Source organism: Hyperolius riggenbachi, chromosome 1 (genome assembly GCF_040937935.1).
Source record: "Hyperolius riggenbachi isolate aHypRig1 chromosome 1, aHypRig1.pri, whole genome shotgun sequence".
In the NCBI taxonomy this organism is placed as follows: Eukaryota; Metazoa; Chordata; class Amphibia; order Anura; family Hyperoliidae; genus Hyperolius; species Hyperolius riggenbachi.
The window spans coordinates 354,684,564-354,702,570 of record NC_090646.1 but is presented as its reverse complement, the minus strand read 5'-3'; the positions used below and the strand labels follow the sequence as shown (position 1 = coordinate 354,702,570).

The following is an 18,007-nucleotide window of genomic DNA, read 5'->3' as shown; positions in this document are numbered from 1 at the left end:
GCACACAGGACAATGGGTGAGGGAGGGTGCAGCAGAATAAACGTTGGTAGATAAAGAATAGATGAGATGCAGGGGTGATCACCAGTGGTGGAGTAGGATAGGACAAGAGGCCATGGAGATCTAACACCATGCTGGTGGAAGACGTATGGAGGCTGAGAGCGTATAGGAGCAGAGAAGTGCTTAGCAAGCTGCAAACAGTGGAAAATGCATTTGTCAGCACATACTGTGTCAAGAATAATGGATTACAAGAAAAAAAAATATTGAATCTCAGCAAAGTAGAGAAGTAGGCCTCACAGAGGCAGCAAAAGAAAGAAGGTAGAAAACGATATCTCAAGTTATATCCATTATTGAACTTCATTTTCAAAACCTCTTTTCATTTGCCTAAATTCATTTTGAAAGGTTGCTGAAATATGACTTTTCTTGCCACGTTGCCATGCGATCAAGATAAACAAACAAGTCCTCCCAGGCAGAATTTATTTGTCCTTAAAAATAACTAGTATCTTTGGATCTATCAGTCAAGATACCTGTCTCTCCAGACTAATTCACAGGTCATAATCCTTGTAGAGATACTCAGTATCTGGCACTCTTCACGATCATAATTGATTATTAGGGTGACAGGTTTTGGTACAAGTGCTGTAAAGACAGGCTGCTTTACTATAGGCTGAAATAGTGAAGCATTTACCCCTCTACTACATAGATCTGGTAAGATTGTACAATCAAGATTGTATGTTTGATGGTCACCTTAAGCCACATCTACACGCGTAGATGAGGCTCCGATGTTACTTATCAATTGAGCCGCTGATGCGGCTCAATTGATAAGATCCGACAGATCAGATCTTGCTACCGCCGATTCCCTGCTCGTTCCCCGCGAGGGGACTATGGCAGGGAATCGAGCGGAAGATAAGCGGCACGGCCCGGGGACCAGCGGGTATCTAATCCGGCGTACGCGCGGGCGAGCGGTGACGCGGCGGGTACACGCAGGGACGCGGAAGAGGCGATCTGGCGGCTAATCGAGCCGCCGGATCGGAGCCTCATCTACGCGTGTAGATGAGGCTTAAAAGGAATCCACTATTGTTGGTTGTTGATCAGTGGCTGGATAGTGTACTGGTTAAGGGTTCTGCCTCTGACACAGGAGACCTGGGTTCAATTCTCCGCTCTGCTTGTTCAGTAAGCCAGGAGACCTTAGACAAGTCTCCCTAACACTGCTACTGGCTGCAGCTCTGACACTTAGAGTCCACCAGGAGAAAAGCGTGATATAAATGTTCTGTGTCTTGTGTCTAACGTTACAATCTTGATTGTGCAATCTTACCAAATCTATGTAGTAGAAGGGTAAACTGAGTAAACATACGTTCAATGGATACTTTAAGTAGTTTCTCATATTACATACAAGTGGTAAGATTGTACAATCAAGATTGTATAATTAGTGGGCAGCTTAAGGCAGGTACACACCATGCAATTTTCACTTCAGATACTATTTCCAATTGAGAAAATGGGATCTGGGAAGAAAAAATATACAGCCTACTGATTACCAGTGACCGATCCCAATCTAGAAAATTGATCGGTTTCTCGATTGAAAGTGGAACTGGATATGCTGTAAAATATTGATAAAAATACTGGCTTAGACGTTAAATGAATTCCGCTCATCCTCAGCTGCAAGGTCCGTGCTGGAACCAGGTGGCTTAGACCAAAATGCAGCAGCAAAAAAGTTCTGTACAAATGCAATATATGAATCAGCCTTTATCTAATCCAGGTTAAAACCAAATTATGAGGTAGCCACCCTAGTCATTTTGTTGCTGAAAATACTGACTTTCATTGCATGTGTGTGTCGCTTCAATTCATCTATATCCAGTTGGAAAGAATATTAAAAATCTGAATGGAATTTGAAAAAAATTGCATACGTATGTATACTAGCTTTCTTCTACATCCGATCGGTCAGATATGATCATTCACTCGAACAGGATCTGAAGTAAAAATTGCCTCCTAATATACACCTAGACCAAACCAATACTTGCATTTTCCTTACACAGAAACTCCCCAGAGTGAAAATTCTGCCATTAGTGAAGAGCCCGAATAAAAGATAAAAAAAAAGTCTAGTGTCAGCTGTACTCTTCTAGCATATAGGTTTTTTTTTCTCAGCACTATGGGTGCTGTTTACTGTAGCCATGGCATGTCTGCAGTGTAATCACAGTCTCAAGCAACAATGGAAGCACATTTTCAGGGGCTGTGTGGAATTCCTTAGTGCTTGTGCCAGTCGCGTTCTGTAACTCCCAGTAATCTCTGCATTTGATTTACAGGCTTTATAGGATAAAATGGGATTTTATTAGCTTTTTCTCAATACCAGGCATTTAACTTTGCCTGTAGCAGGCTCAACAATTCCTTTTAATATGAGTAATAGAGCTGAGGAGCCTGTGTGCTTACTCAAGCATTTAGCCCACGGGAGGGACTACAACCCCTGCTTTACCAGTGTGGCATATTCAGTTGTATTGCTTCCTAGCATGTGGCTAGCACATAAAATGTGTTCCAATTAGATGAAGTCCTGTGTATAGACTTTTAATGTGTCGGTTTCCATTAACAAAGGGTGGCATATAGATTTTTCTCTCTGCCATTACCCTTAGTATTGACTTTTATTTTAGGATATTTCAATACTTAAATTGCATGTTGTATTTTCAATTTGTATAGAGAACAATAGGATTATAGCCTTTTTGGGGTTTTATTTATGTTCCTCTCCACTGGAGAGAATTTCTACGCTGCCTATCTAGAAAGGAAGTGGGTTAGTTTATTCAACAGAGACAAAAAAAGTATTTTTTTTTCTGTAGCATGTGGAAGAAATTGACGGTAGAACCATCAACATATTTTTCAGCTATTATTTATTAAAGCAAACCCTAGCCCAAGATCGAGTTTGCTAAAAAATATATTACCTTTAAAAGAGGGAAGCCTCAGGATCCTATTGAGGCTTCCCTTGGTCAGCAGCAGCCCCCCAATGCTGAGTGCTGCCCCTCTCCACATTGAGGCAGCGCAGCTCATCTGTATGCAGTCATGGCCACGCAAGAGACGGGCGAACATGGCCGCACATGCACAGTAGGACGCGACTCTGTGTTACTGCACATGTGTGGGCGGACACAAGGGTCTACAGCATGGCCAAGAATGTGGAAGAGGAGCTGCACGGCCCCGATAGGAGTTGGCGACATTGCTATGTCGCCAATCTCCGGGTGGCCACATTCAGCGATGGGGGAGAGCAGATAGGGAAGCCTCAAAAGGATTATGAGGCTTCCCTCTCTTTAGGTAAGTATCTACTGTTGTTCCCAAGCTTCGGCTCAGGTACACTTTAAACATCCATTAAAATTGTCAGGATTCCATACAAGATGAACCCTATTGGATTCCCCCTTCTAAATTGAACAACGAGGGCCCCTCTGTCCCTGGTCTGGTAATGGACCATTTCCTGTGCCAAGGACCACATTTACATTTTAGATGCCTATGGGCATAAATAGGCTTATCTAGTTAATGTTTTCCCTTCCTACTGTTATACTCCAGCCTCACATCTCATACTACACATCATGCACCTACAGTATCACAAAACAGAACATGTCTAAGATGTAGTAAATGACCTGCACTTTATTTGTATTTATAGTAGCAAGTGTGAATGATTCCAAAGTGTATGCAGAAATCACTGACAAACCTTAGTGATTCTGTAAACCTGGATTGAATTTTTCTTAAAAATTACCTACTGTTATGGCCAGTTCAGACAGATGGCTGCCTGCATCCATGCACATCAGTTTCTGCCGGGGTCCACCATGTCCTGCATTGAGATGAATGGAAGCGTTCTAGCATTGGCTGCATTTGTGGCTCTGTATAGAGGCTGAAAACACATTGTGGAGAGGAATCGATGGGAAATTATGCCAAACGCTTTTCTGCTCGGTAGTAGAAAAGCGCTTAACATTGGGAAAATGAGCTGCGGGCAGCTGCCTGTGTGAACAACCCGCTAGTTGGCAGTTATTTGTAACCTTCACATGAGTCATATTAAATAAAAGAGAGGATAGCTGAAAAATGTGTGAATCTGTGTTTGTAGTATTACTGTCAGTATTTATTTTTTTCAAGTAAAGTTACAATGGCCTGCATTCATTTAAAAAAAATACACATAAATAAAAGGTGCAGTACTTTACTGCAGTCACACAGACAATAATGCATAAACTTCCTGGCAACTCTCACTGTATTTCCATGCAATGGATGCTGTCATCTATTCCTACCCAATAGACCATATGTTTGCTAGATCATTCTCCAATGCCCAGCATTTTTCCTCAGCTTAACAAGTTGGCCTCAATGTATTTTATTGTAATAGGAGAAATGCAGAAATTATTTATAATGTTATTCTCGGTATGGTATTTTATGCCTTTAAGAATGCAGTTAATCAATGTATTGCACTGCACCGTGAAAGGCAATACTCTTCTTTCACAGATTATGAAAGTAGTAGCAAGAGGGGACAGAAAGTAAGACCGTTGTCATAGATAGGAGTAGTCGGCCACTGTCAGCTCAGTCAGTCCAGTTATTTAGGTAAATAAAACTGACCATCAATACTCACCGTCCAATATGCTAGGTGCCCTGATGATTTTGCTACCTAACTGTATCATAAAGTTTCAAGTTGTTAAACTTAAAGTTTGAAACCATATTCTAAACATATCTTTGGCCAAACTGGCAGGCCATGAAAACGTAATAATATGTGCTTAATGAATAACTTTAATCAGAAAGTACTATATTGTATTTGAAAAGGTGGAATGTGTGATTTTTTTTCCCCCTCTTTAGAAATATCTCACATGTCCCTTGTTGTCTTGTTATATATAGATGCTAGCAACTCTCCTGGTCATACGCCAGTTCCTGCAGAATGTGAAAGAGGTCTCACAACCCCACCTGTACCAGAAAGTGCAGCAAGGAGAAATAAATCCTAGGTCCATCTGGCTTTTTATTCAGTATGCACTAAGACGACTTTTACAGAAGTATACCTTCCCACAGCGTCTATCAAGGTCACCTGGGGATCTTCTTGAACCTGGTGTAGGGCGCAAGAAGTGCTTAAATGGAGGTTGTGGTGTACCTGAGGAAGAGGAAGAAGGTGGTGTCTCTGAGGAAGATGAATCAGAGGAAGAAAGTATCATGGATTGTGGACTTAAATTGAAGCGAGTTAGCTTTCTGGAAAAAGGAGAGAGGCACATGGAAGAATGCATACTCTCTCAGCAAGAAGATGAGGTGGTGGGATTTTTACAGGAAGGGAGCCCTACACTTGTGGAGAAAGGCAGTGATCCAGCCTCAGTTTTCCAGTTGGGGGATGATGAGGAAGATGAGAAAGAACTTCTTGCAGGGCTGCAGGAAATAGAGGAACAAGAGCCTGCAGTAAAGCTTAGACCACATAGAAGGAGGAAGAAAAAGTTAATTGCGGAAAGTGAGAATAGCAAGGAAGGTGAGGAGGATGGAGACCCAGAGAGAAAGCAAAAACGAGAGTCCTGGATGAACCCTCCGGAAGACAGTTATTCCACAAAATTGACTCAAGCTGAGGTGGAAAGTTGTATGAAGAAGTATGAGGTTAGTGAGAGTAATACTTTATACATATCGCAGTTATACTATGTTGCATGTAGGTCTTCTTGTGTGTATGTATGTATGTATGTATGTATGTATGTATGTATATATATATATATATATATATATATATATATATATATATATATATATATATATATATATATATATATATATATATATATATATTGTGACAGGGTGTCACAATGTTTAGCAGAGAAAGTGCTAAACATTGCACCACGATTCCAGCACTTCATGTGTTAAAAGGCTCCAGGAATATTGTTGTTTTCTTCTTTCCTGAAGCCTATTGGGAAAAAGGAAACCAGTTTAGGGTCCTGGAGCCGGTCAGGGAAGAGCTGGGTGGGTTCCCTGACCACCAGGAGCCAGTCCGGGTTTTACCTATCTGTGTGCTGCTCACACAGGTGTAGTATTTAAGTTAGCAGGCTTGACAATGGGAGAGCTTCCTGTATGCAGTCTGCCTGAAAGCTGCAAGAAAAAGGAGCTATGTGAGTGATTGCAAACCTGCTAAACTGTAAGTTGCTCTGTTTTGTTTCATGGACTGTGATCAAATATATTTGTGTTGCTAGTATAGATAGTACTGCTGAGTGAGGTAGGCAGGAGCCAGACGGCTATGTTTATTTTCCTTTTTGTTTATTGTTTTGAGCAACTTGCAAAATAAAGCCTGAGCAACAGACTGGCTTTTATGACAAAAAGTGGTCACTACCCCTGTTTTTGCATGATTGATTCCTGCAAGAGGCTGCAACAGTTCACAATATATATACACACACACACACACACACACACACACACACACACACACACACACACACACACACACACACACTGGTGTGAAAAACTATTTGCCCCCTTCCTGATTTCTTATTCTTTTGCATGTTTGTCACACTTAAATGTTTCTGCTCATCAAAAACCGTTCACTATTAGTCAAAGATAACATAATTGAACACAAAATGCAGTTTTAAATGATGGTTTTTATTATTTAGTGAGAGAAAAAAACTCCAAATCTACATGGCCCTGTGTGAAAAAGTGATTGCCCCCCCTTGTTAAAAAATAACTTAACTGTGGTTTATCACACCTGAGTTCAATTTCTGTAGACACCCCCAGGCCTGATTACTGCCACACCTGTTTCGATCAAGAAATCCCTGAAATAGGAGCTATCTGCAACAGAGAAGTAGACCAAAAGCACCTCAAAAGCTAGACATCATGCCAAGATCCAAAGAAATTCAGGAACAAATGAGAACAAAAGTACTGTAATTGAGATCTATCAGTCTGGTAAAGGTTATAAAGCCATTTCTAAAGTTTTGGGACTCCAGCGAACCACAGTGAGAGCCATTATCCACAAATGGCAAAAACATGGAACAGTGATGAACCTTCCCAGGAGTGGCCAACCTACCAAAATTACCCCAAGAGCGCAGAGAAAACTCATCTGAGAGGCCACAAAAGACCCCAGGACAACATCTAAAGAACTGCAGGCCTCACTTGCCTCTATTAAGGTCAGTGTTCACGACTCCACCATAAGAAAGAGACTGGGCAAAAACGGCCTGCATGGCAGATATCCAAGGCGCAAACCACTTTTAAGCAAAAAGAACATTAAGGCTCGTCTCAATTTTGCTAAAAAAAAACATCTCAGTGATTGCCAAGGCTTTTGGGAAAATACCTTGTGGACCGACTAGACAAAAGTTGAACTTTTTGGAAGGTGCGTGTCCCGTTACATCTGGCGTAGAAGTAACATAGCATTTCAGCAAAAGAACATCATACCAACAGTAAAATATGGTGGTGGTAGTGTGATGGTCTGGGGTTGTTTTGCTGCTTCCGGTCCTGGAAGGCTTGCTGTGATAGATGGAACCATGAATTCTACTGTCTACCAAAAAATCCTGAAGGAGAATGTCCGGCCATCTGTTCGTCAACTCAAGCTGAAGCGATCTTGGGTGCTGCAGCAAGACAATGACTCAAAACACACCAGCAAATCCACCTCTGAATGGCTGAAGAAAAACAAAAACAAAATGAAGACTTTGGAGTGGCCTAGTCAAAGTCCTGACCTGAATCCTATTGAGATGTTGTGGTATGACCTTAAAAAGGTGGTTCATGCTAGAAAACCCTCAAATAAAGCTGAATTACAACAATTCTGCAAAGATGAGTGGGCCAAAATTCCTCCAGAGCGCTGTAAAAGACTCGTTGCAAGTTATCGCAAACGCTTGATTGCAGTTATTGCTGCTAAGGGTGGCCCAACCAGTTATTAGGTTCAGGGGGCAATTTCTTTTTCACACAGGGCCATGTAGGTTTTGAGGTTTTTTTTTCTCACTAAATAATAAAAACCATCATTTAAAACTGCATTTTGTGTTCAATTATGTTATCTTTGACTGATAGTTAACGGTTTTTGATGAGCAGAAACATTTAAGTGTGACAAACATGCAAAAGAATAAGAAATCAGGAAGGGGGCAAATAGTTTTTCACACCACTGTATATATATGCTTTCTGTTAGGTCTTCAGCTCTCCTTTCTATTGCTTGGCTATCTTAACCTCTCCTACTATACCATAACACCCCCCTACCTGTTTCCTAACCTGAGATTTCAATTCTGCCTCATATCTAGCTGTAACCCCTCCTCCCTCTAAGCTAAATTATCACCTGAACCGTATTCCTAATCCTTGCACAACACTTACTGACCACTTGTCTTGTCTGTGACGTTTGGGCACTGTTGCTTGTTTTTTTTCTTGTAACTGAACACCTGATATAAGCTATAGTGTCACAAATATCAAGAGTTTGACAATACCAGTGATCTGCAAACTTGGCTCTCCAGCTGTTAAGGAACAACAAGTCCCACAGTGCATTGCAGGAGTCTGACAGCCACAGTCAAGATTCATGAAGGCAAATGCATTGTGGGACTTGTAGTTCCTTAACAGCTTTAGAGCCAAGTTTCCAGATCACTGGACTATACAATAACTAAGTGCCAGTTACAAATGTTACAGATGGCTTCTTGCAGCTAGTCCATGTTAAAAAGGTCTTACTTTGCCCCCACATAGTCCTGATCTCAATGCTGCCAGGCCAGTGTGGGATTCCCTGCTAATGCTGGGGATACACGGTACGTTTCTGTACCGTGTATCGAGCAGCTGATCCAGCCATCTGATAATATTCAGCTGGCCCGATCATGCCGCTCGACCCTCGCCCGCTCGATTCCCAGGCGGCGGACAATGGCAGAGAATCGAGCGGTGATAAGAAAACGCAGGCGGGGACGAGCGGGGATGCGCCGGCATCGAGCCGTTGGCTCGATCCGGCGAATAAAACGAGCCGTGTAAAGCCATTGTTCTCTCCTGAACACATTCTAATCAAAATGACAAAAAAATTCCATAGCCCATTTGAAAACTACTAATAAGTCCTTTCTATGGTTGGTTCTATGACCAGGTGGTTAATACTGATCAGTTCTGTATTGTGTACATGTACAGCCTATCAATTGATGCTACCTGTGGCAACTTCCTGGGAAAAAAATGCATTAATCTTTTATGGCCAATGGATTTTCACAAACATGATCATCCATAAACTCCAGGCTTTATTGTTTTAACATAGCGGCATCCCTGCTTTGTCAAGGCATAGAATTCCTGAACCCTAATATAGCACAACTGCAAAACTATTATTGGACGAGCAGCCACTTTTTACTGTCACCTGATTATCCTTAAAGTCTGAAACACATGGAGGATTCTGCTTGTTTCCGTTCATTGGTACTAATCTAGGTCATCCTCTCAGGAGTCATTCTGTATATCCACTATGTGTTAAGCTTGGAGGTGTAATCTCCACCGTCAGCATGCAACACATAAGCTGACGTGAAGGAGGTACACACACCAGCACAAGGAATCGGGATATCCCCAGTTTAGTGGAGGAGAGGACTGACTCAAATAGGAGATTGTGGTGCACAGAGCCGGTGCAGATCCGAACAGCCACAAACAACACTTTCGTAATAACGTCTCAGCGCAAGTAGTGCTGAGACGCATAAACCAGGACTGAGGAGATCAGGACAGGTAGACAGAATGAACGCTTGCTTAACTAGCCACTACTTAGTGACAGCAAGCGTCCACAATAAAACAGACTGGAATGAGGTAGCCAATGCGTTTGCCGCGATGGCGTGCCTCACCAAGACAGGACAGGATAGTCAGGAAATAGCAGGATCAAGATAGATGAACGTAACACAGATAAATATACAATAAGTATGATTTCCTAGCGTATTACAATTACAGCTATCAATGAAACTATTTGTAACGTCTGACTAACATATGTATATATCGGCAATGAACCGATATATGACATAAGCAGGAACTCTGACTAAGACTGGAGTAATACAGGGAACAGGACTCAGAAGGATTCGCTATCTCTTCGCAGAGATGAACGCAATCCACAAACAGGACCAGGAACAGGATAACTAGCTCAGCGTGCTGGAACGCTGACTAACGGAACACAGGATATAAACAGTTCGTGTACGTATATATCAGCGACACTGATGTATCAACGTAACACGAATACAAGGAAAATAATAAACGTGCAAGTATGCGTATATATTGGCGATGAACCAATATATGACACAAGACAAGCAAAGTAACAACTTCTAGAAACAAGAGCAGAACTAGGAGGACTCGCTGACCCCTTCGCAGGAGTCAGCGCAGTCCACACGGACTAGGAACGAGGTGGGGCACGGGCAGAGTAACAGACAGGATCTGAGACTATGGTAGCCCATGAGGCATTGCAGGAAGCAGTTCTTTATACTGAGGTCATCCAATGGGAGCAGACCTGCAGATTCCCACACAAGTGAATGGTAATTAATCACAGGCTGATAGCAGGAAAAGGCAGACAATGATATGCAGCCTGCAGGAAAGGGATTGCCCCTCCATTGCAGCAGACAATGTTTGTTTACACAAAAGCATATTAAACTGTCATTAACTTCAGAGCGACTGCAGATGGAATCAGCAACTAGTTTAAGTGCAAACCAAACTATGCAAGCAAATGCATGTAATGACATTAGAACTGCTTGGTTTGCAATACCACTGCAGTCAGCAGTAAACGCTGCAGAAGCGATCATAACACTATGTTTATTTTTCCATCAAGATGGAATTATTTTTTTTATTTTTTTTAATAAGGTAACTTTTTATACACCAGTTGTATAAAATGTTACAATTTCAACAAAGATCTTCGGCAAGTGGACTGACACTTGTTGGAGAACGCATTTATATATACTGTAAAGCATACTTGCCGGCCTTTTCTTCAAGGGACCACCACTCTGTATTGCAGCACCACAAATGTAGCCAATCTACCAGTGTAGATTATTCCTGTCTCCTTCCACTCACAGCTCTGCCTTTCCCTGTGAATATGCATTTTCCCTTTGTATTTGTACAGGTGAGTGAGTGTTCAGTTGTCTGGCTGTCCTATTTTGGAAATATCATCATTGCAAGCATGTATAGGGGATTCGGCAGGGGCCACAGTGTGTGCCATGCAATGTGATGGCAGAGTGAGCAGTAGATACAGGACTTGCAACCTCATGGTCGGAGAGCTCAGAGAAGCTCTTTTGCATAGAGAATGAGTGAAGTTTCTTAACTCCTCCTGTACTGAAACCAATATAAGACTCATATCTGTGCTACTAATGTTCTATTTCTTACCTGTTCTACACATACAAATCATTATATCATAAGTATATATTTTCACTTCAGATTCCCTTTATTGAGATGCACATTTTAAGTTGATGCTAATGTTATGCAGCTAGACAATTGACCATACAAGTGCTCCAGCAGCTTAAGGCCCCATTCACACTAGAGCGTTTTGCCGCGATTCCCATGGTTTTTGGCAAAACGCTCAAACACTAGCGCTTTTTAAAAGCGCTAGCATAATGAAAACCTATGGGCCCGTTCTTACTTGGACGATTTGCGCTAATCACCGCAAATCACCCAAAAACGGGCAAAAACGCAAACGTGTCGCCTGCACCATTTTCAGGTGATTTCCCGGTGATCGCGTTTCAGCGCTATAGAAGCGCTAAACGCAATCGCGGCAAAATCGCCGCAGTATTCAGTGATTTTTCCACGTGAAATCGTGGAAAAATCACTCCTGCAAAACGCCGGCAAAAATCGCCAGCGTTTTGTAAGTGTGAATGGGGCCTAAATTTGTTAAAAATTATCATAGAATCTGCATAAACACAAATTATTTGCATCTCATTGACTATCTGTGATCATTAGCACCTGCCTGTTATTGCTTAGGCCCCTTTTACACTTAATCAGTTGGTGTGCGTTAGTACGCGTTTTCTCCATAGCAGTGCATTGGGAAGATTTCCGTTAAAACGCGTTAAGTGTAAGGCCCGGTTCACATTAGCGGTGGCCGTCCGGAATCGCCGTGCCGGAGCCGGACCGCTTGCAGAACGGACGGAACGGACGCACGGCATAGCAATGAAAGCCTATGCGTCCGTTCACATGCGTCCGTTCTGCCGGACCGGATCCGGACTCCGGCGTCCGTTCCAACATGCGCTATTTTTTGGTCCGGCTCCTCCGGCAGCCGTATCCGGAGCGGAGCCGGACTGCAGCATCCGGCCAATACAAAGCAATGAGAGCCGGAGAGCGCACAACACACTGGCTACAAAAACCGGACGTTCTACCCCACTTCCTATGCATTTTGGATGGGGACCACATGGGCCCAGCGTTCAAAGAGTGGGGCAGCAGCGATTTCATGCTGGAGCTCTTTTTGGCAGCAACATGTCTGATATGTCTGACAAGGAGGCGAACAACAGGAAGGAGAGAATTCCCAGGTTTACGAGTAAAAATGCCTGGATCCATGGTCCCAACTGCAGTCTCTGTATCCACGGATGGTCTCCACACGTCCACCTGTCTCCAACAATGACCCCAGACCCTTCTGCTGACCTCCCAGACCCCAGGTATTTACAGGATGTTATCTCCTTAAGAAACCGCATCCGGACCGCAACCGTGTTCACACCGCATGGAAACCGGATGCAAACGGACCGGATCCGGATAGGAACCGTACGGATCAGGTCCGGTCCGGATACGGTGCGGTCCGGACATCCGGTGCGGTTTTTACTAAACCGCAAGTGTGAACGGGGCCTAAAAGAGGCCATAGGAAAACATGGGCATTACTTTGAAAATCAGTTTTCTTTCAGTTATAACTGAGAGCAACTGATTAAGTGTAAAAGGGCCTTTAGTCCTGTGCTGGCCCATTTGCCTGCAGAATCCCTGTGAGAATTGATGTTGAGGGTAGTTTCACCGAATACTGATATGTTTCAGGGTTTTCTTTTTTTGTTCATGCCCTTTGTAGTTATGAATTTAGGGATTTATTGTGTTGTTTCTTATTAAAAAGAAATGCTCTCACATTACAGTATTTCTCCTGAAGTACCTAAAGCCTTTGCACAAAACTGTATATGTGTATTTTTTTGATGACAACTTTTGGATTGTAGCATTAACACCTTGTTTGTGATTGATGTGCTCTAAAAAGGTGAAGTCTACTGGTCACATTTCTGTAGCATTCTAATCTTGTTTGTGCCTTGCTTTTACTTAGGATACCTTCCAGGACTATCAAGAGATGTTTGTGCAGTTTGGCTACGTGGTCCTTTTCTCTTCAGCTTTCCCCCTTGCTGCAGTATGTGCCCTTGTAAATAACATCATTGAAATTCGCAGCGATGCCTTCAAACTTTGCAGTGGATTTCAGAGACCATTCGGTCGTCGTGTGGACGGAATAGGACAGTGGCAAGTAAGGAGCTGGTGGGTGTGGACGGCAGCAAAAGATTCACAAAATATATGGATTGATCTTTATCTGCTGACATTTTTCCATACCTTTTTTATTTACTGTTCCTTTGTTATTAACTTGAAAAAATGTGTTTGTGTATAAGAGAGAATAATTAAATAGAGATCACTTCTGAACATGAAAGATGTGCCTTCTTCTGTTGCAGAATGTAATGGAAGCAATGGGCGTAATTGCCATCATTGTGAACTGTTACCTGATTGGACAGTGTGGACAGCTTCAGAGACTGATACCTTGGCTGGGTCCTGAATCAGCAATTATATTTATTGTTGTACTTGAGGTTTGTATTCCAGACAGATGATATCTCAATTTTGTTTTCTGTCTTTTTTTTTTTCTTTTTTTTTTACCCCCTTACTGTGACGTTCATAAACATTTATACAGGTTGAAAAATCCTTTTAATGGCCATAGTTTAACATTTGGCTTTTACTGTCTGGTAGATATGGATATTGAGATGGTAATGATTTTGGCTTTCAAACAAACAGCATGCAGCTTGGAACTGGTACAATTCTCAGGAAGTACATATGATTGGCCCAATGCTAAGCTGCATATGATTCACATTAAATTTGCATGCAAGCCAGAATATTATTAGCATCTCATTCACCATCTCTACTGTAGAAACACCCAATTTGGAGGTGCTATACTGTAAGTAAAATACTCTGGTGCCTGATTGCCATTCCCCTGCTCCTCGCCAGCTCCAGTCTACAGCATGGCTGTGTAAAAGTATTACTCACTTTCCTGGTCCCCTTTAAAGGGATCGTCTCTCTCCTCTCTCACTCTTCTGTCTTCATGCACCAGGTCTTGGCTTGATGATGAGCTGGGACCCGGGCTGTGCAGACACTAGAGGGTGGTGGCAGAGAGAGGAGAAGAGAGCCCATACTGCACAAGAGCCAGTAGGGTGTGTGAATACTTACACAGCCATGCTGCTGCCAATTGGGAAGGGGCGGTTATTGGCCGTGGTCCAACACTACTAGACTAACAGGGATAAGTGGGGTTATGGGAGATAACCCACTAGACTGCCAGGTACCCTTAGGGCAAGGAGGATAACCCACTAGACCACCAGGGGCCCTTAAAGGGAAAGAGGTACCACTAGGAACCATGGGAATGCTTAAAGGATAGTAAGGGCGGCTCCACTAGGCCACCAGGAAATTCTTTAAGGGGAAGGGGTGGCATCACTAGACCACCAGGGTATCCCTTAAAGGGGAAGGGGGAGGACCACTACTAGACTACCAGAGAGGATATGGTAGAAAGGGGTCTGACTAAACTACCAAACATTTCCTTAAAGGGGAACCACTAGGCTACCAGGGCTTACCTTAAAAGGAGCCAGAGTGGTGAGACCTATGGAAACTCATTAATTTCCTTTTAAACAATACCAGTTGCCTGGCACTCCCGCTGATCTTTCTGGTCAATATGGTCTAAATTATACACCTGAAACAAGCAGCTAATCTTGTCAGATTTGTCATAGTATGAAAAGTATTAGAGGCAGAAGACCAGCAGGACAGTCAGGCAATGTGTATTATTTAAAAGGAAATAAACAACAGCCTCCATATCCCACTCACATCAGGTTCCCCATGTATAACAGTACAGTGTGTCCCTTTTTGTACAAACCAGTACCTGGCCTCAGTTCATGTTCATAATCTCAGTGCATATGTTTGTGGTGGTGGCTTTGTTTTGAGCACTGAGTGGCTGCAGGTTGCTGTTCTGAGTGTGGGATACTCAGTATGTGAATTAGTGATGATTTACCATTGTGAATTGGTGTATTTGAAGTTCCTTCTGTGTGTTGTTGAAGCTCTTGTATCCACCTGCTACTTCAATACATGTTATATAGTTTTTGTTTGGTAAGTACATTATAAATGCATGGAATTTTTTTCATATACACTAGTTTTCTTTTCCTAGATTTAAAACGGCATGACTCACCATTCATTGTATCCCAACTTTGAAAACAAAATCCAGCTTCATTTTTTTTTTCAAAGAAAAAAAAAAGTTGTTTCTGCATTTGTATGTTTTAGTGATTCTCTTTTAAAACTTTTCTCGCCCATTGCTCCTCAATAGCCCATGTTAAAGATGGTAGCTGTCGCAATTGTTTCAACATACCAATACCTTTGTGTGATGTCAGTTTTCTCATGAATCAATGAAAATTGTTACTTACTGTATTTTGTAATTTTGCAGCTAGCATGTTTGCAGTATGTAGTATGCTGTTTTGAGAAAAAGATTGTGGTAGATAGTTCACTAAAGGTGGACACTAACGATCCAATCTGGCAGATGATCAATCGATTTCAATCGCCACTATAATCTATCGGAAACTGTCAGTCGTGCACAATAAGGAACGAAAATGTACTGACGAATCAGATTAGTGGGATCAATCCATTTTTCTGATCGATCCCATTAATCTGACCGAATTGGCTGGCACAGTTTCGTTTGTTAGTATGCACAATCATATCGTTTTTCTGGATTGGATTGTTATTGGCCATTTTTAGAGAAAATGTACTAACAGTATGTTAATTAAAATAAGCAGTTACAGTGCAATCCCTCAAACTATGTGCAGGTTAACATTAAGGTGCAGTTCACTGTTCCACTCCAAAGGTTTATGACCGCATCTTCTTCATGCCATTCTATGTGAACACATGCGATGTCAGAACAAATTATAGAGGTTTGGCTTTGTGTTGTGGAAACACAACAGACAATCCTGGAAATGGTGAGTGCTTGAGTTTGGGTCTGCATGTTTGTTGGTCCGCTGCTGTGTACTTTAAAGGACCACTATCGCGAAAATAAGAAAAATGTAAATACATGTCAACACAAATAAGAAGTGTGTTTCTTCCAGAGTAAAATGAGACATAAATTACTTTTCTCCTATGTTGCTATCACTTATAGTAAGTAGTAGAAATCTGACAGAACCGAGGGCTCCCGTCTCCTTTAATTCTTTGGATCCTCAGGGCGGGGCCTGTGATTGGTTCCTCAGTACGATGCACCCCGGGGCAGCTACTACAGCTCTGCTCTCGGCTGAAGAGCAGCAGCCCAGCTCAACCACCCTTTGCCACCAGACTGGGACACATGCATTGGAGCCAGAGTCGTTCATTGCGGCAGGGAAGAAGAGGGGGTATGCTGCAGACATTTCTTCTGCCAGCACCCGCTCTGCGACGAATGGCTCTGTGTGCATTGCGTGTCACCGGCTATCAATAGGAGACGGGCAAGGGGAGGAGCCAGAGCCATAACATAATACTGAGCCGGCAGGGATCATTTCATTTCGGGTACTGGCCGCAGTGTGACGGCCACTTCTAGTTTTGACCGGCCAGAACCCGAAGTGGCCAGACTTCAGGTTCTGGCCGTAACATATACATCCTTTTCAGGGAATGTCTTTATAAAGAATAAAAGCCTTGCTGAGAATACCCCATGAAGAGATGCACTAGTCCAAAATCTGTCGGTTTTGTCAGAGTTCTACTACCTACTGTAAGTGACAGCAACATATGAGAAAAGTAATTTATGACTATATTTACTCTGGAAGAAACATACTTCTTATTTGTACCGTGTTTCCCCTAAAGTAAGACATCCCATGAGAATAAGCCCTAGCAGGAATTCCTAGCATGCCTGAAATATAAGACATCCCCCGAATGTAATCCCTAGGAGCAGCCCACATGACACCAGCAAGTCACGCTCAATACAAAGCCTGGATACAGGAAAGCAGCAGTTTAACATGAGTTCTACAGGTGAAGTGTTGCTGACACATGTCAGGCAATTTGTGTTTTTGTTGGAGCCATCCCTCCTGATCCGTCATGATAAGCATCAGCAGCACTTCACCTCTTCACCTTTTCCCAGGACACACAGCTTATCTTATCATTGCTGGGGAGCCTGACAAAGTTCCCTGCCTACAAGAAATAGACTCACGTGATCAGCAGAATCAATTTCTTGTGAGAGCCACTATCTGCAAGCCAAAAGCTCTGCGTATGCTGCTTGTTTCAGCATGGCATGCAGTATATACATTTTGTATAGTAAAACTACCAGTGTTTCCCCCAAAATAAGACATTCTCTGAAAATTAGCCCTAGCACATCTTTTGGAGCAAAAATTAATAATTTTCGGGGAAACACGGGTATATGTTTACATGTATTTTAAATATTACATTTTTTTTTTGTTGACAGTGGTTCTTTAAGAAGTGGTCCAGCATTGCGTTCCGCTCGCGTGTCTGTCCGCGGTGGGCTTATTTTGAGGTTTTTTTTGTTTCCAATTCCCGCCGATTGTGTGGGCGATTTCTTTTTTGTGTTACTGGTTTCCGACGCGTTTTTCCTGAGCGTTTTGGTAATTCACTCCCTGACGCAAGTCAGGAAGTGAACTGTTTGACCCGGAAAAGAATAAATACAATGTATTTATTCTTAAAAACACAATCACTCCACAAAGCGGTTTTGTGAGTGTTTTGAGTTTTTCCTATACCTTCCATTAAGGCAGAATCACCTCAAAAATGGCTCAAGCACCACTTATCTAAACAGATTGGAAACAAACCGCTTAGATATGAACTTTCTCATAGAGAATCATGGTGTAAGCGCTTTCAGGGTGATTTAGAAAAATCGCCCGCGCTTAAAAAAATAACAAAAACGCCTGCAGTGTGATCAATGAATATCCTGAAAAATGACCTTTCTTGATTGTGTTCGGTTTAATTCTCTCTC

General features: G+C 42.4%; 1 protein-coding gene across 7 annotated transcripts in view; it reads left to right on the top strand.

The window, feature by feature from the left end:
- The window catches only part of ANO8 (anoctamin 8), a 192,747-nt gene that overhangs the window by 156,437 nt on the left and 18,303 nt on the right, over positions 1 to 18,007 (top strand). For all 7 annotated transcript variants that reach the window (XM_068234172.1, XM_068234173.1, XM_068234168.1 and 4 more), the window contains 3 exons: positions 4,837 to 5,568; positions 13,112 to 13,303; positions 13,503 to 13,634. In XM_068234172.1, the coding sequence (XP_068090273.1) occupies positions 4,837 to 5,568; positions 13,112 to 13,303; positions 13,503 to 13,634 (1,056 nt within the window). The remainder of the gene's footprint in view (positions 1 to 4,836; positions 5,569 to 13,111; positions 13,304 to 13,502; positions 13,635 to 18,007) is intronic.